The sequence below is a fragment of the Pleuronectes platessa genome, chromosome 12 (genome assembly GCF_947347685.1).
Source record: "Pleuronectes platessa chromosome 12, fPlePla1.1, whole genome shotgun sequence".
NCBI classification, from domain to species: Eukaryota; Metazoa; Chordata; class Actinopteri; order Pleuronectiformes; family Pleuronectidae; genus Pleuronectes; species Pleuronectes platessa.
In genome coordinates this window covers 3,535,201-3,557,347 of record NC_070637.1, presented here as the reverse complement: position 1 = coordinate 3,557,347, position 22,147 = coordinate 3,535,201, and the positions used below count along the sequence as shown (strand labels likewise).

Genomic DNA, 22,147 nt, shown 5'->3' with positions numbered 1-22,147 from the left:
AAGATAAAAAAAAAAAATGAATCAACAGAAGAATACGGAAGCGTATTGTATTCACTTTTCTTTTTTCTCTTTTTGGGCATTTGTCTCGGAATTTCCGAGATAATTATCCCAGATAAACAGAATAATTTTTTTGTGAAGTGAATGGAATATACGCTTCTGTAGAAAAAAGCTTATTTTAAGTTCTAAACATATTTGGGCTGATTTTTTCTCACTTTCTGTACGTCCTATAGCAACCATTACATTATGCAAATTAGGCGATGACGACTTTTAGGACAGCCAATAGCTACTTTCCTTACTGAGGAGTTGGCAACACTGCCCACACAGTGAGATCAGAGCTCGTTCACGTGCAGCAGCCGGTCAGGGACAAACAAGAGACGGTGTTCAAAAACTTGGAAGGGGTCTCGCCCGGGGCGCAATTCCATGTAGAACCGCCACTGCACATTATTCTGAGGGGGTGGAACGGCGGTGTGGTGATTTACATTGTCGCCTAACGGGTAGTAGGGTTCTTGGTTCTGCCGCCTTTCTGTGTGGAGTTTACATGTCCTCCCTGTGTCTGTGTGGGTTTCCTCCTGACTCCTCCCACAGTCCAAAGACAAGCAGATTGGAGTTATTAGACTCTAAATTGAGTCTAGGTGTGAGTGAATGGTTGTTGGTCTGTGTAGATCGGCCCTGGGATGGAGTGGGGACCTGTCCAGGGTGAAGCCCCTCTCTGACCCAACGTCAGTTGGGATCGGCTCCAGCTCCGCATGCAACCTCAAAGGATAAACAGCATGTAATGGGCATTATTCTGACGTCAAGAAATGCCTATCAGTTGTATAAGTTACACAATAAGCAGTGGGGTGTTTAATGTCCACTGTGATCCTGGTTAGGTGTTTGTGTTTGTTAAAGCACATAATTCACATAATAAAGTTTGTATGATTATAATAACTGTAGCAAAGGTGAGGGTTTCCAGCTGATTCAGGGGTTTTACAAATCATTTATTTGGTTAACGAAATAGTTTTCTTTTAAGGAGATGGATGTGATGAAGATGATGTAGATGATCCTTCAATGCAGGTGTAGCAATGGATCTCTTGGCCTGTGCCACTGACCAATCAGAGGCAGGCACTTAAGACTCTTAGTGAAACCTAAAGCTTAGCTTCAACTTTTAAGAGTGCTTGGAAAAGAATCAACAAAAAAAACAAAATGAGGACTTTCTTTACATTTTATTTATTACATAATAAAAAGAACATTAATTTTCATTTATATATATATATTTATATATATATATATATACATATTATATTCATGTAATTTCCTGTCAGCTGATATATCTAAGAATCCCATACGACAAATAAACCCACAGCTTTACAAAATGTGTCACGTCGGTGGCTCTATAAGGCTGTAGTGTTACCTAGCTGACATACACACACTGCAGCTACGTCAGCGGGAAACATCCCTCTCTCCTTCACCTAGTTCAATAAATAACATTAACATGAAACATGAGTCCAGGGCCACTGTGAATGGAGGCTAGGCTCCACATCTACACACTCACGGTCACACATTTGGTATTAAAACGGTAAGTTAGTCCCGACCGGTCTGTCAGGGTAGATGTCACTGTACACAAGACAGTCAGCATGCAAGAGGGTCGACACCTTTCTATGTAGAGAAACCGCAGCAGGTAAAAAGCTGAAATGCAACAACTGAATCATCCCTGTGTACATGTGAAGACCAGCAAATGTACAGCACTTTGGACAACATCTATTTGAAGTGTGATTCCTTCAGAGTGCTGCTGCCAAAGAGTCCTGTTTTTTGCTCAGGAGGCAAATTGTGATTCAAAGATTCAACCAGATAAAAAGTGAAGAGGAAGTCTTATGGACTGAATGAAAAAAAAGGAGGCAACATTACGAAGGAACAGCTACTGCAAGAAAAATAAGGAAAAGGGGGTTATATTCTACAACTGTGAATCGATTTGGAAAAATCCACTAACATTGTGTTGATGGGAGTAAAAACTTCTGAACTCCACCACGAAGGTGCAGCGCAGCACCCAGATGTCATGCACATGCTGGAGAGAGATTGAAGCTGGTTTATCTTCGTTGAATGGCAGCATGTAGCAGCATTGTTGATTTACTGCAGCGCTTAATGAACACGTCATATCCCATAACCTACATAGACCTGCTGATAAACACACTGCAGCACTTAATAAGCTCTGCTGGAGCTCACCTGCTTTCACACATGCACTGAACTCCGGATAATCTCCAGACATTCTCCAGAGGGGCTGTATGTAAGAACCCAATACCGAGTGAGAGGCTTCAGACTTTCTGCGGAGTTTCTCTGGGCTTCCCCCTAATATGACTGAATGAGCCAAAGTGAGAAGGAGATCCTCTGGAGGATTTACTGCGAGTGAGAGGGTGTGTTGATGTTTCCAACACGCGACAGACGCAAAACTAAAAAAGAAAACAAATGTCTGAGGTTAGAAAAGTGGTATAGTACTGTAAACAAAAACATGTAATTTAATTGATATGTTACTTCCTGCCTCTGCCTACTGCTCCACCCTCACCTCAACGCTTCCACACAGGGATTTAAGTGTGGATGTGAAAGCGTCTGAGTGGACAATCTCCTGCTGTGTTGAGAAAGGCAAACTCCAGAGAAAGTTCACACCCGATATGGCAGACATTCTCTGGAGTTCATGTCTGAGAATGAGTATCTCTGGTGCTGCAGTTACAGCTGCTGCCCTTCACCTGTTTGTATCAGCAGAGTATGTATGAGCTCTGCTGCATCAGTTTCTCCACGACACATGAATAAAGTGACTGAACTGGAACAAAGGCTCTGAAAATGCACCACTTCAGAATGACGCCATCAATTCAATGGAGACTCAGCGTGAGCAGGAAGTACTCAGCCATGACTTCACTCAGCAGTGATGTCTTACTGCTTCCCTACACTTTGTGGTGTGAACTCGTTGCATGAAAAGCTGCTGAGCTTCGTTCATGCTTCAAATCCACACAGCTGTCTGCAGCAATCTGCACCATGAAACATGAGTCTCAGCTCTGATTGAATATATGTTGGATTCATCATGAACCTTAAAAGTTGCTGTGTCGCCCCTAACTGTTGTCTGCACAGTGGACCGGGTTCACAGCTCAATCAAGTATCTACACTGTGGAATGTTCCAGATGTGACTTCTCCCATCTGTCTGAGAAAGGCTGCACATGTACCCACGATAGTTTGTTTAGTGGAGGAGGAATTGTTTTTACGTTTGTGGATAAATAAAAGAATTGAAAATTAGATATAAACATTGATTCTATCTTTGGACTTTACAGGAGAACAGAATGTGTGTGTGTGTGTGTTTTGTGTGTCCAGAGCCTGATACATCTGATTCCTCTGTCACTGAGCTCCATTCTTGATCCAAAACTATTAAAAACACATCAGTGAGTCACTGTTTTGTACAAACATGCACGCCACCCGCGCGCACACGCACACACACACACACACACACACACACACACGATTTCTTAGACTCCCAATGAAGACAATTCATTTAAAGCCTTCTTCTTCTCACCAGAATCAAGCTGTGGTGGGATATTGTGATAATTTGTTTCAACCTTTGTGTTATTGGAGATATATAATGCAGTGAGTTGGGTTTAAAAATACTGACATCAACCAGTCAAATTCTCACCATGTGCACAACAATGTAAACTCTCCGCTTGTTGCCTAACAGCCACGTTCTCCCATAGGACCTCAGGGTTCTCAGCTGCGGCCCTGCTTGTACTTCACACTTTTAGTGAACTGCAACGTTACCGCAATGATTTTTATTGGAATTATTTTCCTTGAAAGAATTCTCTGAATGTCTGAGTATGACGTCAGTCTTTCTACGTTAGGTCATTTATCCACAGGAATTAAAAAAAAGTAGCAAACAGAAAAATTGGCACGAACAACGTGTGGTGCAGCTGCAGGGTCGGCAGTGTAGTTCTGACCCTGCAGCGAACGCAACTAACGCTTAAAATCAAACGTCATAAGACTGAGGTGTCACATGTCATCTGTCCTCTCACACTTTATATTTCATCATGTCAAAAAGCTGCTGGCGAGCAGATCCTGAAGTTGGAATTGAAGTCTGTTGGGTCCAGTTGTTCAGTGGGGGGTGGGGGAGCTCTGTCTTACTTGACCTGGTCAGCAGGGCTCATGGGTCTGGGCGAGGTCAGCAACGGTACGGGAGAGCTGGCCTCGATGAGGGCGGGGTTCAGGATGATTGGCAGGGACATGGGCGGGACTCCCACCTGTAGGGCAGAGGCAAGGGGCTGCAGGATGAGCGGTGACTGGCTTAAGGGTGAGTGGGTCTGGGTGGGGGACGTAGTTAACGGCACTGGCAGGGGGGAGTTGGAGGCTGGGACTGCAGATGATCGGTCTGCTCCTGAAAAAACAGAACACAGGATTGGAAACTGGTCAGTAAGTGCTCAACTCGTCACTTCAACAATACAACCAGATCTGTATGTGTATAATTCTCTGTCCTCCTGAGCTTTGTCTCTGTCCAACAGGATGGACATGATGCTGAGTAACTGATGTAAACTGAATTTGAGAGTTTAGACATATATCTTAATATGTGTCTATGTGTCTGTGTGAGGGTATTCCTGACCACTGACATTTAGTCTACTATTCCCTAAAAAAAGTCGACTATTTGATTAATGGATTACATATTTTTTCTGACCCTTAATGTGTTTGTGAGAGAGACTGTGCAGCTGCTTTTATCGGGTCAGGTAGTTTTCCTTGCTGTTGATTTAAGTCTGGTCGTACCGCCATGTTTCTCTCCAGCTCTTTCACTGGTTTCCTGTCTGCTGGTTTAGCGGCAACACTGTAGTTTATATACTTGCTGTTCAGCTTCACGTTTGCAGAGACGACCAGAAGCAGCATGAGCAAAGTTGTTAACATGCTTGCGGTGCACTGTACTACGCCTGTTACTGGAGTTTTCCACTAGAGGGCACACCAAATTCTGTGTGTGTTCAATTGAATTTTAATTTGTAAATAAAAACATGGTCACAATTGTACTGCCCTTACAATGCCCCCTACCGTTCCTGTGTGTACTGCATCTCACGGATGCATCGTGTGCATGACCAAAGAAACCAAACGGACTGGGCTACGCAAAGCAGCATTGTTCAGTATGAGTAGTAGAAAATTCACAGATTGATCTAATCTCCCTGGTCCTCAATTAGGAGAAATGTGTTTCATTTAACTCTCCTGAAACTTTACATCATCAGCCTGAGCAAATATCTCATAGGACTCGGGGTAATCTAGTCTAGGGAATCCACATAAAACTGTCTCTGCTCTTTCTTAATTTAGTCTCCGCAGACGTAATTCAAGTTGTGGGAGTTTTAAGTCTAAAAGTGAAACACAACATGTAGGGGGGCAGCTAAACATAAAAGAAACCCCGTTGAACACCTGGCTCTGAAATGCAGGTATGATGATGATCATTAGGTTTCACAAGGCTCAGTTTACTGAGGTCTTTTGAGTGTCTCAACCTTGCAAGAGTGATGTCATGTCACTGGATTTACTGGTGGCACTGGTTGACTGAGACTCCTGGGGTGATGCTGGCCTGCTGGGTGTCTGTGTCTCTGCAGGTGACACTGGGACTGGGGAGGGCGGCTGGGCAGGTGGTAGAGACGTCTGAGGGGATGGAGGCCGACCTGCTGGAGATGAAGGCGGACTGGGTACTGGTTCTAAAAATGAAGATGATACTAGTTAATTCAACAAACTAAGACAAACATGTTGTCACTTGTGTGTAACAGATAAACTAGTCTTATTCAAAGATGCTTGTGTGTCAGCTGCATACCTGGTATGACAGTCTGTTTAAAGAGCTCCTCCCTCAGGTTAGGCAGGAAGCAGATGATACGTTCCCAGGTGATTTCCCACAGGTCGGAGTATCCTGTCCTGGAGTCAGCACTTTGAAAGATTCCTGCAGTATCCATCACCAGCAGCATGTTCTTCAGAGACTCAGGAATGGCCTCCAGCTGCATGTGCAAACCAAGAGAACATCAGCAAGCTCAGAGAAGCTCTTTAAACACCGGGCTCAGGATAATTTAAAAAGTCAGTATTAACACTGTACTCACCAGTAAGTCACTGGAGCCTGCGTGCATGTACCTGTCCATGAAGTCCAGGATGGTGAGCCACAGGGCAGCAAAGGTAGGCAGGGACAGCAGAGGAGACAGGTGCTGGAGGAAAACCTGAGCAAATGGAAAACAGTCAAACATCAGCCACTGCCACAACAATTAACTCATTCATGTGAGCAAATGTTTCTGGAACGTTCAGAGGCAACATATTCAGCATCGTTCCTGATCAAAGCTGGAGCGTTTAAGGGAGATCACTCTTTTTTAAGTCTAGTTTTGCCATTATGCATATTGGCTATAATAATTGCTAAGATATCAAGATGAAGAAATTAAGGAACTTTAAGTGTTTTGTGGACTCAAACACTTCACCCACCCCTCCCTCGTTATAGTGGTGAATAGATAATGAGTGGATTTTCATTTCTGAATCCCTTTAAGTTAATATAGTTATTATACTAGGAATTAAAAATTATCCAACTGGCTATTTTCAATGTTCCAATTTGATTTTAAGAAGATAACTTCAGGCTCATTGACCTCCAGTACTTATAAAGCTCCTGACCTGAATTTGCAGGATATTACACTGCTCTGCTGAGATTGGCTTTTTCGGTTTGGCTTCACTGCATGAAAAAGCAGATTTACATTCCTAATAAAGTGCTCTGTGATATGTCGTGTATGGGATGCATGTGCTTGTTGTTGGTAGTGAACGCTTTGTGAGTGTGTGTTGCTATAAACCTTTGACAGGAGAGTGCAGCCTCTCATTCTGGTCTCCTCCATACCACCCACATCTGCTGGGCTTATGTTGTCAAGCAGCTTAGTCAACAAGGGGAATAGCACCTGAAAACACACGCACATGCAAGTGCACACACATCAGCAATCTCCTAAAATATGTGGAAATCTTCTCACTGTAAATGAGCACAGCTGTAGCACTGTAAGTGGTGAAACTTAAACAGAACACAGAAGCGAGTGCAGAAGATGAAATGATTTGATTCATGTTTAATATAAGAGGAGACAATGCAGACGTGTAGCTTCTCCTCTTTTCTTACCTTATTGAAGCAGGACTCCCACTCAGTGGCATCGAGTGTCTGAAGATCGTGAACAAGCAGTGCCCTCTGGAGGTAGGTGAGGGCCTGCATACGAACCTGTCGCCTGGCATCGCAGCACAGCCAAGCGATACCTGGCAGCAAAACACAAATCAGCTGCAGTACAGACTCAAAGTGACCTGAACTTATACATATATGTTGAATTCTGCACCTTTCATGAATTGTTTATCAAAACAATTTAGCGTTTTTTTCAAGGATATTATTGTGCACATGTGGGAGAATATGTGAGTGTTGCAGGCAAGAACAAGATGAAACTTAAAATCTTTTTGATATTTATGTTAAGAAAGTAGTATCTGCCTATATATGATTATCCACCATTGGTTAATACTGAATAGCAATACTATGATGTGATTAACTTTTGTAACAATTAGGATTGTATTCAAGCTGAGTCTCGTTTCTATTGCATATAATGACCCTGCATTATTTTGTTGCTAATAATATAAGAATAATATAATGCTCTGCACAATGAAGTATAACTGTGATGAAGATGTTTGCTACAGCAGCTAGTGCACTGAACCTCCTGCGTACCCTGCAGCAGCGGACACCAGCAGCTGGTCCACAGAGTCTGGGAGTCGGCCTCGATTTTTCTGCCCGCGGCCTGCAGGTGACGCTGTTCCTCGGCCCAGGAGCTGTAAATGCTGGCAGCCCGGGTGTGCAGCGTGTGCATCAGGTCTAACAGCTGCACGGTCACAAACAACAACAACAATGTAAACAATAACAAGACTCAATGTCACATGTGGGGTGATGACATATTCGAGTGAGTTCTGGATGAGTTGTGTATACATTAAATTAAGTAGCTGATGAATGTCATAGTGTATCATATGATGTATGACTATAAGACAGCCCCCTTTCAGAAGTTTATCAAGTCGTGTAAACAGGACTTATGTTAGTTTACCATGAAGTGCAACTAACAGGAAGATTTTAAAGATTGTATAGAGAGAACACGCTTAACTTTCACCAGAGGAAAACAGACAGAGTATGTTTAATGGATCTCAACAGAAAGACTGCCCATAAACCAAAAAAAAACTGTACAGTTAAAAAAATAGTGAAGCTCTGACTGTTCATTTGTAGGAAAAAAAGGCAGCACTGTCATGTTCCCCTGGATAACACTGCTGGACTAAGTTTCCTGGACTTACAGATTAACAGGTCCAGACATAGCTGGAAAGCACAGGTTTAAATATACAGTCGATATTTATGGAAATAATAGATTTTTAAAGTTTGCTAAATTTACAATTACAGTTTTCTTTTTTAACTGTCAGATATTAGAACTGTGTAGACTTCACAGTTGTAGTATGCTCTAGTGTTCACTAGATACTTACCAAAAGTTATCAATAAACTATAAATAATCACTAGATAATATATATAAAATTATGTATGATATATTAATAAAAAGATAGCAATAAAACTGTTGAAATTATCAGATATAATTTTTTCTATTGTTAATGTTACGTTCACAAAACTTTTTCTAAGATGTAAATTCATGGTGTGAAAGGGTCTGAATACTTTCTGAAGCCTCTGTACATTACTGGTGATAATTGCGTGTGACAAAAATGACAATTGATGGGACTATGTTTTTCCTTAAAACAGTTGGAAATTCTATATTATGACAAAAGCAAAGGCATGAAAATACACTGGTTTTATCCTTAATGTAGAATTCCCATGGAAAGTCAACATCACAGCAGAAACAAAGAAAAATTCAGATACCATTAGGAAAGGTGTAATATTATAAATAAATATTGTAAGTAAGTTTTTAATGTGCAACATCTTTTTTATAATATCATATAAAGTTACACCATTCCTAAATGTTCCCTTAGGTGCCAAAGCCATGGATTCCCAAACACATCTTGACGTACCAGTCACCCCATGAAGCAGTGTTTACCCAGCCTCTGAAAAGCCTCGAGTTCTACCCACAAGAAACCTTTGTGAGCAAAACAATGATGTGTTTGGGATTCTTGGCCTCAAATCAACATAAGGAAGAAGGGTGAAGAGGGCTGTTGTACTTACGTCCTGACTAACCTGTAATGACACCGTGTGGTAACTGGCTGGGACCCCCTCGTCCTCCTCCTCATCGCTGTGGGAACGGGATGGACGCTGGCTGGATGCTCGGCTGCCACCGCGCCTTGTGCCGCCTGCACCCTCCTTTTCCCTCCCGCCTGCCTTCTTCATCAGCCGCGACTTGGGGTTGTACTTGTGGCTCTTCTTTTTGTCGTGATTGCGGTAACCTGAGGGAGAAAATTATTGAAGAATAATTAATCTTAAGAAGTAGAAGTTTATTTTATACATGAGAGGCATTGAGAGTCAAATGCAGTAGGTCAACTAGTTAATTTTTTACAATTCTTTCCAAAATGTTAAAATATTGTAAAGGTCCCTTGACTGAAGAGGGAATTGACCGTTGCCAGTGTGACTTTAAACCAACCTGTTATGATGCACATTTAGGATATTGTTTATAGGAAGTTGAATTAACTTTAAACGTTGAAATGGATTATTCTGCTGCCCAGTACGTACTACTCCTTGAATAGTTGGTAGATGACAAACACCCCCAGCACCATGTATGACTGTTGGTTTTGGTCACTCTCGTTCCTGCATTTTACAAGTAATCTCTGAATGTGTGCTTAATATTAAGCTCCATGGTGCTTGCTTACTAATGCGTACCCTAATTTTCTTGTTGAAAAAGTGGTAGCCAAAATGTTCTTGTAAATTCAAAAAACAAAACAAAATGAACAATTATGTATTTGAACACTTCTCTTTATCTATTGTCTTACCGATCATCTGAAAAATGTGTTTAGAAACTATGAAAAGCCGAGTTGGTAGTTTTATTTAGCCATTTGATAGTTGAAAAAATAACATGGGTTAACTAAATAGTAAAAAACTAACTTCATCTGAAACTAAACACAACAGCTTCCTTACATGGGTTTGTGGTGTTTTGTATGTGGTTTACAGCTGTTCTCTCTCACAGAGGGAAGTAGTATGAGGTTGTTCTAACATAACAAAACCTTTCGAGGAGGCAGTTCAAGTCTATAGCTGGGTAAACATTGTGTAAAGTAAGTTTGGTATATGAACTTCTGTTTCATCACAACTGCCAGTGTTGTGTGAACGATATTTAATACTTTTATTTGTTTATATTTATTAAAACCTTGGAGCAGATCAGAAGTCCATACAGCCAGAGAAACATTGGCAATGATACAAAATGTTGAAGTTTGTCTGGTTTGTTTGAACAGCAGTGCAGTACAGTAGGAATGTATTAGTTCACCTCGATGTCATTGTCTGTGGTATTGGTGTGTTTCAGTGCTATATGAGGGGAGAAAGAAAACTGAACAGAGGCCCATAGTTAAACTGAGCAGCTCTGGGAAGTTCATGAGAACCAGTGAGGATGTGATGCAGAGCAGAACTACTTAGCAAGATTTTGCTTATCACAGGTGTAACTACTGAAGCATTATCGCACGGTTTTACTATTTGATATCATTTTACATTAACATGACTAAATTATTACATAATATGTGGCTGACCCAAGTAGAAATCAGAGCAGACATTCTACTGACAGAAGCATTGAAAAAGACTAACCCCTAAGCCCAAGGACAAACATCAAACAGCGCTACAACTGATTCTTACAGCCCACTCCTGTGTTAAGTGGTACAGAGCAAAAACACCATAGACATCCTGATCCTCTAAACAACCATGAAGCCATTTCCAAAAGCTCTATGTTTCTCGGATCCTTCTTTAACGCCCTGAGATGAGGTCAGGGCACAAAAGCTCAATAGACTAATAACAGGTTTTACACTTTCTGTTCCTCTCTCACAGGTTAGAGCCATGAATCAGCCCACTGCTTTGATCGAACCATCATTGATGCTTTTGTTAGTAAGTGTAAAGCTCTGTTGACAGCATGGATCCAATGGCCTGAGGCACTAGGAGAAAATGAATAGGGCTTCAGCTGCCACTGCCATGTATCAGCCTTAATCACCTTGTTACTGTAGATCACAAACAGCACAAGGAGGGATGAATGGAAAAGGGCATGAAGACATGTGATGGGCAGATGACAAGGAAGATAAAGGGCAGAGAGAGGAAGAGGGGAAAGAATGTAGGGAAGGACAGGGGTGGAAACATGGAGGACACAACAAAGAGCAGACTGAAGGTGGGCACAGAGTTACTCCTGAAAGAGGAACAATCAAACTAAACGTTAGTTTGGAGTTCGCAACTTAAATAAATTTAGTTTAAATCTAAAGCTGCTGCAGCTCTATATTCACAAATCTTTCTTTCTTAAAATGTCATCTGGTCAGGAGTAAGTAAGAAAAAACATGGTAAAGATAATTAAAGTTTAAGTGTGGTCGATGAATTATACATGCATTTTATTTGATCAGATTTCTGCTCCCCGTGTCTCTGGAGGAGATCTGTCAAATAACGCAATTTACCCCGATGATGTCATGAGTTATCTCTAATGGCATGTCTGAATTACTGAATTAAGTGTGGACATGTGGAGTCTGCCTCTCATTATGATCAATATCTTAATGACTCTGTCATAAATCTACAGACTTTATAAAAGTGATATATCACAGGAGGACTCTATTAATGAGGTGAGCAGATATGAGCATTTAATAGTGAACCAATCAAAACTCTAAATCGCAGTTAATGTAGAGTTGCCACACTAAAGTTTGCAGCTTACTTTACTACAAAACTATTTGTAATACTTTCCCCTTTTTGGTTCATATATTATCACTTCATATGTATCAGTTAGTTCTTAGTAAATTAAGTTTTTCAGTGGCTCACCTCCATTGAGGCTGGCCTCCACAAACACTCGTATAGCTCGGACACACAGCTCAAAATTATCCGGGGTGACGTGGGCAGCATCTCGGACGATGAAGGACAGTGTTTCCACACATTTCATGAGAGACTTTGTGTCGTGCTGGCCCAGGTCTTGACCCAGCGTCAGGCTGTACTGGTTGACCAGTGGGTGATTTAGCTGGGCTTTGGTGCTCAAAGGAGGGGTCTTACTTAAGTCCAGGTCATCTTTCCCAACCTGGTAAAAAATACAATAACAATAATAATTTACATAATAAACATAGTCCAATACTTTGTATTTTATTGTATAAAATACATACGTATGTGAGATCTGTATCTATTCTGAAAAAATTACCACCTCAAGTCATCTGAATATTTTGACTTTGACTCTAACACAAATAAACCCAATATAATGTATTTTTTAACATTAGAAGAATAAATGGACTTCTACGTGACACTACTCATGTGACTGAAGTTTACCTCTTTGCACTGGTATTCTGTATGTATGAGTACAAGTGTACAAATGTACATGTGTGCATATACTGACCACAAGCCATCCGCTGCTGGCTACATCCACATCAGTGGTGGAGCGAGACATTCTGGTTTTGCTATGCTCAGTATAAACCTCAGAGTCAGACGTGTAGCCCCGGTCTAAACTCACTTCACTGGGATGATGAGAGGTCAGTTCGCTATCTGACAGGGCGCCTGTGGACATACAGTAATCAAAAAGATTTCTTCAGTCGTTTTAAATTTTTTTCTTCCATGTTTAACATCCTTGACTATTTTGTATAAGGCTCGGAATGTGTGACTGTTTACTTTGAATTGGATTTAAAAGACATTTGTTTGGCTACAATGCAATTTGTTATTTGATAATTTTTTGATCTTGATTAATCAACAGCTTTTTTCTCTCGCATTTAAAAAAAAATCTTTATTAGGAACATTATCTTTAACTTTCTTCTCATAGCAATATTCTCATTCTATATATATTACGTATTTTTTCGTATCCATTAAAACATAGACGAGGTGGTATTTTGCTTTCAAGTGAATGAAGGAAATACAAGAACAAACTAGGGCTATGTTGTAGCACTGGTGGACCCGAGCACCTGCACGCTGAAGCCTGTTGCGGTCGGTGGAGAAAACAATGCCGCACATCAATGTTTACACGGTTTGAGGAAATGTCACAATTCTGACCATCATCCAATAACTTGACTGAGATCATTTGAGCTGTATATTGTAATCCAGGAGCAGTTCATCAAAAGGATCAAATCGAATATATGTCACTTCCTGTTGCCACCAGGGGGCGCTGTGATTTCAAGTAATAATTTCTGTGTAGATCAGGCCAGGACTCTTGTCTTACATGTCTAGTTTGGAATTGATTGGACAATGTATGTCCGAGATACAGAACCTTGTGTTTTGATGGCATTTAATCAAACTTTGACGCAACGCCACTGTCACACGGCCTTAAAACCATATGTATATCTTCAGGGGGGGATGTTAACACACATGTAGTTTGAGCGAGATAGAACCATGAACACTGAAGTTACAGAAATTTTGTGTTTCACGGCGAGTTGATGAACTTTGATGCCACGCCATTAATATGGCGTTTGACGAAAAGTCACAGTAATCTTATGTCTTCATTATCAATGTCTTGAGACCAATTTGATACAGTTTGATATGGTTGAGGTCAGTGGATGAGGAGGAATACATCCAAGTGGATGGGCGCTGTGATTTTAAGTCATGATTTCTGTGTAGATATCATCAGGTTGTGACTCTTGTCTTACATGTCTAGTTTGGACTCGATTGGATCAAATATGTCCGAGATACAGAACCTCGTGTTTTGATGGCGTTTAATCAAACTTTGACGCCACAGTCACACGGTGTGACGGAAAATCGATCCATCTTGTTGTGATGACATCTCAATTTGAAGTTGATCTGATGAAAACCTACGACAAGTATGGGTTAGTAAAGTAAAAATGTGGAATATGGCCAAAAGGCCACTAAATAGAAAATGGCGGGCTTCCAGTTGCGTTTTTCATAATGCCCCTTGAGACTTTTTTTCATGACTGGTCACGATACAACTGTTTTCCGATTTTGGTGAGATCGGTCAAGGGGAAACCTAGGGCTGGTTCCAGGGGGACATGGTGGAGCCATTTTGCCACGCCCAACTCAAATTACTCCAGAATACTAAAATATCCGCAGACTATGAATTCCCTGCAAAATTCCAGAACTTTTTCAGCATGTCTAGACCCTTAAAAGCCCCCTAAAAGGAAATAATAATAATAATAAAAATTCTTACAATTTCAATAGGGCCTCTCCCCATTCGGTGCTCGGGCCCTAATAATAATAATAATAATAATAAAATTCTTACAATTTCAATAGGGCCTCTCACCATTTGGTGCTCGGGCCCTAATAATAATAATAATAATAAGAAAAATCCTTACAATTTCAATAGGGCCTCCCACCGATTTCGGTGCTCGGGCCCTAATAAGAAGAGTAATCCTTACAATTTCAATAGGGCCCCTCACCATTTGGTGCTCGGGCCTTAAAACGAGGCGACCCCTGAATTGTATATGTTCATCTCCTGAATCTCCATGCTGAGAGAAATGTTTCACCTGTGTCATTGTCATTAGTGGTGGAGGAGAGCTGAAAGGAAGCCGGAGGTTTCACTCCAGCTCCGATGCACTCCAGCAGGGAGAAGAGCGTGTACCAGTCGTCTGTACAGTGGATGTTGGCTGCGTTGGTCTTCAGTAGCTCATGAAGGCCGTATGCCACCTCCCTGCTTACCCGGGACAACACATGAGGTTTCATCATAAGCAGTAGACGCAGGGAGTGGAGAACCTGTGGGTGAACAAGGAAAGAGACGATCAGGCTGGGATACGAGGAAGAGGATCTCACAGTAATTTGAATGGATCTTTACTTACTGATTATTAACAAAAAATGGTTTCTTGACACAGTATACCACTTCAGTTTAATTTGACCTTTTGCAAAGTTAATATCAAAATACTGATTTGAGATGCTTGTGAAATTATTCTTTGAGTACTTGTTTGATTTCAAATGTTTTAATTAAATGGTTTGTTTCTAAGAGGCGAATAATCTGGTTTCAACATCAGCTGGGTTACAAACATGAAAAAACAAACGGGAGGGTACGTAGCAGGAGATTGAATATCTGTAGGGGTACGGGACTGTAAAGTTTGGGAACCACTGCCTTAGATGATCATCTCAGCCATCAACTCTGCTGTAGTGATTGTGTCCAGGTACGTGTGTGTATGGTGTACCTGAGAGCTAATGTCTTCTCGTCGGAGCAGGCGGATAGCTAGTCGCAGGAGTCCCACCACGGCCCTCTCCACTAGGAAGCAGCTCTCGTTGGCGTGGACGCAGAGGTGGCAGAGGTGGTCACGCACTGTCTGCCACACAAAGGACACCCGGTCCCTACATACACACAAACAGAAAGAGATGGTAATTGTGTCAAAAAGGAACAAGACAAAAACAAATGACCACGCTCTGACGGTGCAGCATTACTGTAATATTCTCCTTCCTACCGATTCTCCAAAACAATACGCAGCAACATCTCCAGGCAGAAGGCTGCATCCTCTTCATCATAGGTCTCTTCATCTGGGGTGACTGATATCAGAGCCTGACGAGAATAATGTAGTTTATTTATTCAGTAATCACACCACTGTCATCCACAAACCTCTATGGTAATAAGAAATGCCAGTTAGAATAAAAAAATTGAACCTTCATTAGCTCCTGTAGTGACTCCAACTGTAGGAATTTACTCTCTGTGATCAGCTTTTCTGGGTCACATTGCTGCAAAGAGAGAAACCGAAAGATGTTAGCAAGAGAAAAACTATATTAAATGGTAGAAGGCAAAAAAGATCAAGCATATAGTACACAAAGTATTACTGCAAAATACTGCCAACGATCATAAATTAATGAAATCTACAGAAACTGAATATTTAATTCGTACATTTAAAATTGTAATACATACAGACAATGTTGAGGCACTATGCTTAATGTTCAGTACCTTTATGCAGAGGATGGCGGCCTGCTTAGCTTCCTGGTTTTCTGTGGAAGGGCCTCTGAGGCCTGACTGCTCGGCTCCACTCAGCGTCAGCCAGTTCACAAAGCTCAACACTGCAGACTCACCACTGATAAGTAACAGAGGAGGAACATTACTTATAAAGCATCTGTCATTATTTTAGATCAAACTAATTTAGGGTTAGGGTTAGTGACTTGTTTTTTAAGGCTCTGCTGGTCATGATTGTTCACTAAAATATGTTTCTACTTGAAAAAACCTTGCTGGAATGTTGAGCTAAACACACAACTGTGACCATTTCTGTAAAAAATAGGCTGTGATAAGTGTTTTACTGTCTTGTAGTGTAGAAATATGAGCGCCATGGTGGAAGGGATTTATGATTACCGATTGGATGGCGTTTCCTCTCTCTGAAGTGAAATTTTCCCGTTTGGCTCCAGGAAATCCTCCACCTGAGGCAACAAGCACAGTGTCTAAGAACTAACCAGTAGGTGGCAGCAGAATATCTAGAATGCAGTTTCTCACTCTGTATGAAACAGGCAATAACACAGACTGTGTCTGCAGTGTTACCACGAAGCAGCCACAATCCCTGACAGAACTGAAAAGAGTGTTAAGAGTTTAAAGATGGAGTCCTGACCTCGACCATGGCTTTGGGCAGCAGCTCGGCTCTGAACAGCTGCAGCATGGAGTCCATGATGTTCTTCCAACCCTCCCTCAGGATGTTGCCGTGCCGATGGGCGAGGTCAAACACGGTCTTGGCTGCTGTCTGCGCCTTACTGTTGCTGCCAAACACTGTCGGGAGGTTTTCCACAGACTGCAGGAGGAGAGGGCACATCAACATGCATTCTTACAGTTAGTATATTTAAACGTCTCAAGGCAGAGCAGTGTCGAACTATGTCATTGATGAAGTATCTTTTTTTTGTATTTTCCGAAATCACCTTGCCTGTTAAGCTTGGCAAAATTAAAGGTTCCAAACAATGTACTGTATAGGTTTCTGGTACAGGTGTGTAGGTATAATAAAGACCCTCTAATACCAAAAAGGATCAAATCGAATTTTTATGGTTATAACAGCTGAGGACAAATGGAAAACTTAATTTATTGACATTTGTATCATTATTTCTTCCATATGTCTTAGCTGCACATAAATAGTAATCCTAGTAATATATTTTAATCATAATTAATCAATTATTGGAACCTGGATTGAGTATTAACATTACTTGAAAAGAGAAGACAATAGGAAACAAAATGTTGATTTAATAAAGTGACTGGACAGAGTATGAGACTCATTGGGATTCTGGATCCTTTGCACCTGTCACCAAGACTTAATGATGTTAAAGAGCTTTTCTGAAATCCTGAACTTTAATACCTTTGAATACATTTTATGAGGGATCTAATTTCAATAGCTCTCAAAATCTACACATACTGATACTCTTGCACTTTGGACTGCAAGAATTTATTGACAATCTGAATGCCCACTTATAATAACTCACTTGGCCGCCACATGGAAAATTCAGTTATCTGAGACCCTGCTATGAGCAATGACTTGTCTTTACATAGCTTGGTTTTTCGTTTGATGATATGTACATTGGTGTGCATTGATGAGAATGTGTTGCATGTTACCACAGCATACCGTGTTGTGAAAATTGTTTGAGCTCCACTAATCTCCAGTAAGAGTAAGGAATCACATTTCTTATTATATTTTGCTTCTTAAAGGATCATCTAAATAAACTCTTGAATAATCCAAATAAATTTAAAGACAACATATCCACCATATCAGAGGGTTGTCATCATTACTAGATTACTACGACCTCATATTAAAATGTAATATTTAAATATTTTTTTATTTAAATATTCACATTGGGCAGTGAGCTTTGTTTTCTAACTTGTCAATTAGCAGTTAAGGGCGGGATCCTGTTTTTTACTTAAAATGATAACATAATTTCACTAACATATTCAGGTGTGGAAAACATCAACTAACCAACTTTAACTGCAAACTCAAATCAAACTGAACCACATTAGCATATCAGGCTGCTGCGATTTTTATGAACGCACCTCATTGGTCAGAGTAGTGAACTTGCACAGGGAGATGATCAAATTGTCAAAAACATCACTGAAGCCATAGTGAGCAGCGATCATTGCACATTTCCTGCAAAGAAAAAAGATGCACATAAATATTCATTTCAAAACACAAACACCTCACATGATGGATTCCTAAAGATTTCAGGTATTATGGTCTGGTCTACTGTTGAATATTAATAGGCAGACATTATTACAGTTCACCAACTATTTAGCAAATAAGGGGAAGGGATTTAAATGATTTCAATTAAAGGGATAGTTCTCCCAGATATAAAAATCCACTCATAATCTACTCTACACTATGCCGATGGAGGGGTGGGTGAAGTGTTTGAGTCCACAAAACACTCTCAGAGGTTCAGTGGTAAACATCGATTCAGCCAAATCAATCAAATTGAATAAATTAGTGAAATATCTTTAGACCTTTAAAAAAAAAAAACTATGTTCTGTATGCTTCCAGACATTCAAATAAGACTCAAAACTAGGTCATTTATTAAGTGTTTTAAGCCTAAAAGTCCACTGATATCTTCTGACTGTCTGGGCTTGCGGACAGTTGGATGACTCCAGAGGAGCAGTATGGAAGCATGTAATGGTTTCTCTGCTGTTTTATTATGTCTGAAGATAGGTCACCAATGTCTTCAATTGTATTGGATTCGGATGCAACACTGAAACTCCCTAAAGTGTTTTGTAGACTCAAACACTTCACCCATCCCTCCATCAGCATAGTGCAGAGTAGATAAGTAGTGGATATTTATTTCTGGATGAAATATCCCTTTAAGGCAGGGGTGTCCAGCTTTTTGTCCCGAGGGCCACATACAGAACAAAATCCGAAGGACTGGGCCACTCACGCCGCCACGACCCCTGCCCTGGAGCGGACTGTTGACAGTGCGACTCAACCGCGTCGCTCAGGGTGGGGGGGCGTGGCAGTGTGGCAGTGTTCTGAGGGACACCTGGCAAGTCAGGCCTGAGAAGTGCAGTACAGTGGGCCATAGTCCATTATATTATTATACATTTCATTTAGCTGACGCCTTTATCCAAAGCGACTTACATTAAAGGCCGGCGCATGGTTCTGCAACTGCAACTTTTCACGCAGTTGTGTCGATGGACTCATTTTAATTTATGGTTCTCCAAGGGCTGCGCGTGTTGCAAAGCAATTCACCGCCAGATCACTAGGTGGAATAACGTTTTTTGTCGAAGACAACCTTACAGACACCTTCTTTGTGTGTGGCAGTCGTCGTCGACTGCTTATTACTTTATTACTTTTTCTGGAGGACAAATTTGTCCCCGATCTTTCTCCACAGCTTCGTACCTTCGTCGACCTACAAACCAACATTAGCCGAGATGTCCTTCAAGGAATTGCAGGCCATCTGCGTGTCCTTGTATTCTGTCAATGACGGGTTATACAAGTGGTCATACTTTCGGACCTCTTCTGCCAAACGCTCTTCTATTTGGTCCATATTCGTTCTTCTAAATCTCCCGTGGTTTCTGCCGGTATTATGAGGCATGAAACCGGAAATGTGACTCTGGAAACGATGTAGTTAGCGGACCAATCACAGCCTTGCGGGCTGCGTGAGGCTTGCGTAGCTTTGTCGTATAGTTAAAAAAATTGGTCAACGCACGCAAACACGCAAACACGCAAGGGGCACGCAAGGGGCTCTTGAGCGTACCCCTTCTTGCATGTCTCTGAAAACACAGAAGCATGCACCGGCCTTAAGTGAATCAACCCTGAGGGTACAAACCCAGAACAACAAGAATCAAGAAAGTAAAATTTCTTCAAAAGTAAAGCAAAACAAAGGGCTATAAGTAAGTGGCATTTAAGTGCTACTAAATTGTTGTTTAAAAAAAAAAAGGGTTAGGTTAATTTTTTTTTATATATTATATTTTTAGACATTGATGCGGGCCAATTAAAAAGGGATGGCGGGCCACAGTTGGCCCGCGGGCTGTAACTTGGACACCCCTGCTTTAAGGGCAGGATATCGAAGTTTGTAATTTTAAGGGTGACCAAATTACTTCAGAGCTACAGATTATGCAGTACCACTGAGTACTGTTATTATGTCATTTTAAATGTGAGAGGTACCCAAACCTAATAATCCCCTTTAGAAACTCCTGAAATATTCAAACCAGCCATTTGAACTGAATAGATTTCTGTAGATATCTGAGATGAAACTCTCTTGACATCTTCATTACTGTCTTCTACTCTGACACCGCTTTTTTCAACAGGAGATGATTGTTTTCTTTTTGTTTGTTTTTCTTTTTGCCTCTGTCGTGCGATAGAATCATCATTGATCCCCAGTCGCTTGCGGTGAGCACACATCTGATTCTCCTGAATTTCTTTCTGCCAAGTTTTTGTGCATGTCTGAAAGCAACTTAAATGAAATACAGTATTTATATATTAAATAGTGTGCACTCATTTGGAAATGATGAATGTATTGTTACCTCTACCAACAGCGTGATGAGCAAACAGAAAATAATGAGGCACGGTAACCTCTCACTAAATCCAATGATATCATGTTCAAGAACAATAGAAGTTGGAGTGACATCTCTGGCTGTACTTTGAAATCCCTATTCAAAGTACATATTGTGTACCTGAAGCCAGTGATGGCCTTCTGGATGATGCTGTCGTCCAGGCTCTTGTCAAAGACGTAGGAGAGGGCAGCAATGGTGGGACCCCAGGTCATGGTGAACAAGTCATGGTCGTAGCTGCCAGGTGGCAAGTGAAGGAAAAAACCCTCAGGTGTGGCACCGCGGTGTAGCAACACGCTCCACACGTAGTTCTCCTTCACTAAACCTGCCTGCTCATCTGGCATCACAATCTCTTCATTCCTGCAGAGGGAAAAACATCTCAGCTGTAAAGTCAGCTCAAGTTTGCTTACGAGTGAAAGGCTTAGTGTCCAGAGAGCAACTGATGTGAGCAACTGTTTTTATCACTATCTTTCTGTTGTTGCCAATATATATTTTGGTGCGCATGCATGAAGATATAAATCTATACGTTCTGAAGTTTTTCTTTACTGTGATGCTGCTGTGTTTTATGGTTTCACAGTTTTCATGCGGTCAAACTGAGCTACACTCACCTACAGATTCAGTATAGGAGGAAGTATGATTATGCATTTTTGGACCCCCCTCCCTCCAAACCCCAAAAATGAGAGAGAGAGGAATCACACATCTAACTATGCCTCTATTAAGTCCCATGTAAATCAATTCCCCAATGAATGAAGTCAAATTAAAATTAGTCACCACATCAGAGCACCATTGGCAGATTATCTTAATATTTGCTTGAATTACATGACACATTTTTACATTAAACAAACAATCTAAAAAAGGTTTACTATGAAATGTGAAATTATTTTGTTGCTTTAACGACAGATGCAGACTAACAAACGTCAGGTGAGCTTACTTGATAGCGTTGTAGATGTCCTCCAACATGTCCTGGTCAAAGTCTTTGTCTCCATTTACTCCCTTAAGATTTTTCTTGAATTGCTGTTTCGAAAAATAAACAGACAAAAAACAGAGCAGTTATTGGAACCATCAACCTTTGGGTCCTGGCAGAAACTTGACTTGAACACCTAACCACCATCAACATGTCAGTCAATGCATCTCAACATGGGAGCTTAGCTCAGGCAGCCAAGTCTCTGTCATTCAGTGCTTTGTTAACTAAGCAGCAAATCAACAATTAAAAGGGCCTTGGCTGAGAACACACTCATTATGTGTCACTTAATACACTTAAGTTAAAGCTTTAGGAAAACAAGGATTAGTCCTATAAATAAACATAACCGGCCGGTGGTGACTGACTGACTCAAGGCTCAGTTTAATGTCTTGGCTTGGCAGGGTTTGTCCTGTTGGCAGGTATTCGAGTGGCGAAACAGGAGCTCCTCAGCAGGAACACACTGAGGAGTCACACCAGCAGAGAAAGACAGAGGGAGCAGGAGGCTACTGAGATCACTCCTCTGTTCGTCATGCTTCTATCAGGGACATGCAGCGAATCCGACACACAGCGTCTCCTAAACACAGAATCTCCAACTCGCTCTCTCTCGCTCTCTTTCTTAGACGCACGCACACACACACAGTCCCGCTGTCAGACAGCAGCTCTCAGAACAGGGGCTGTT

General features: G+C 41.2%; 1 protein-coding gene across 10 annotated transcripts in view; it reads right to left on the bottom strand.

Annotated features, from left to right (window-relative positions):
- Positions 1 to 1,187: 1,187 nt before the first annotated feature.
- gbf1 (golgi brefeldin A resistant guanine nucleotide exchange factor 1) overlaps positions 1,188 to 22,147 on the bottom strand; it is a gene marked incomplete in the record, with an annotated part of 89,192 nt that continues 68,232 nt past the window's right edge. For 5 of the 10 annotated variants that reach the window (XM_053435747.1, XM_053435748.1, XM_053435750.1 and 2 more), the window contains 20 exon segments: positions 1,188 to 4,381; positions 5,484 to 5,681; positions 5,795 to 5,972; positions 6,072 to 6,185; positions 6,798 to 6,899; positions 7,109 to 7,239; positions 7,694 to 7,844; positions 9,170 to 9,387; positions 11,927 to 12,176; positions 12,486 to 12,643; positions 14,551 to 14,776; positions 15,214 to 15,367; positions 15,478 to 15,572; positions 15,674 to 15,745; positions 15,963 to 16,086; positions 16,359 to 16,423; positions 16,609 to 16,785; positions 18,024 to 18,117; positions 20,631 to 20,867; positions 21,439 to 21,521. In XM_053435747.1, coding sequence (XP_053291722.1) covers positions 4,128 to 4,381; positions 5,484 to 5,681; positions 5,795 to 5,972; positions 6,072 to 6,185; positions 6,798 to 6,899; positions 7,109 to 7,239; positions 7,694 to 7,844; positions 9,170 to 9,387; positions 11,927 to 12,176; positions 12,486 to 12,643; positions 14,551 to 14,776; positions 15,214 to 15,367; positions 15,478 to 15,572; positions 15,674 to 15,745; positions 15,963 to 16,086; positions 16,359 to 16,423; positions 16,609 to 16,785; positions 18,024 to 18,117; positions 20,631 to 20,867; positions 21,439 to 21,521 — 3,081 coding nt within the window. 10 annotated transcript variants of the gene reach the window in all.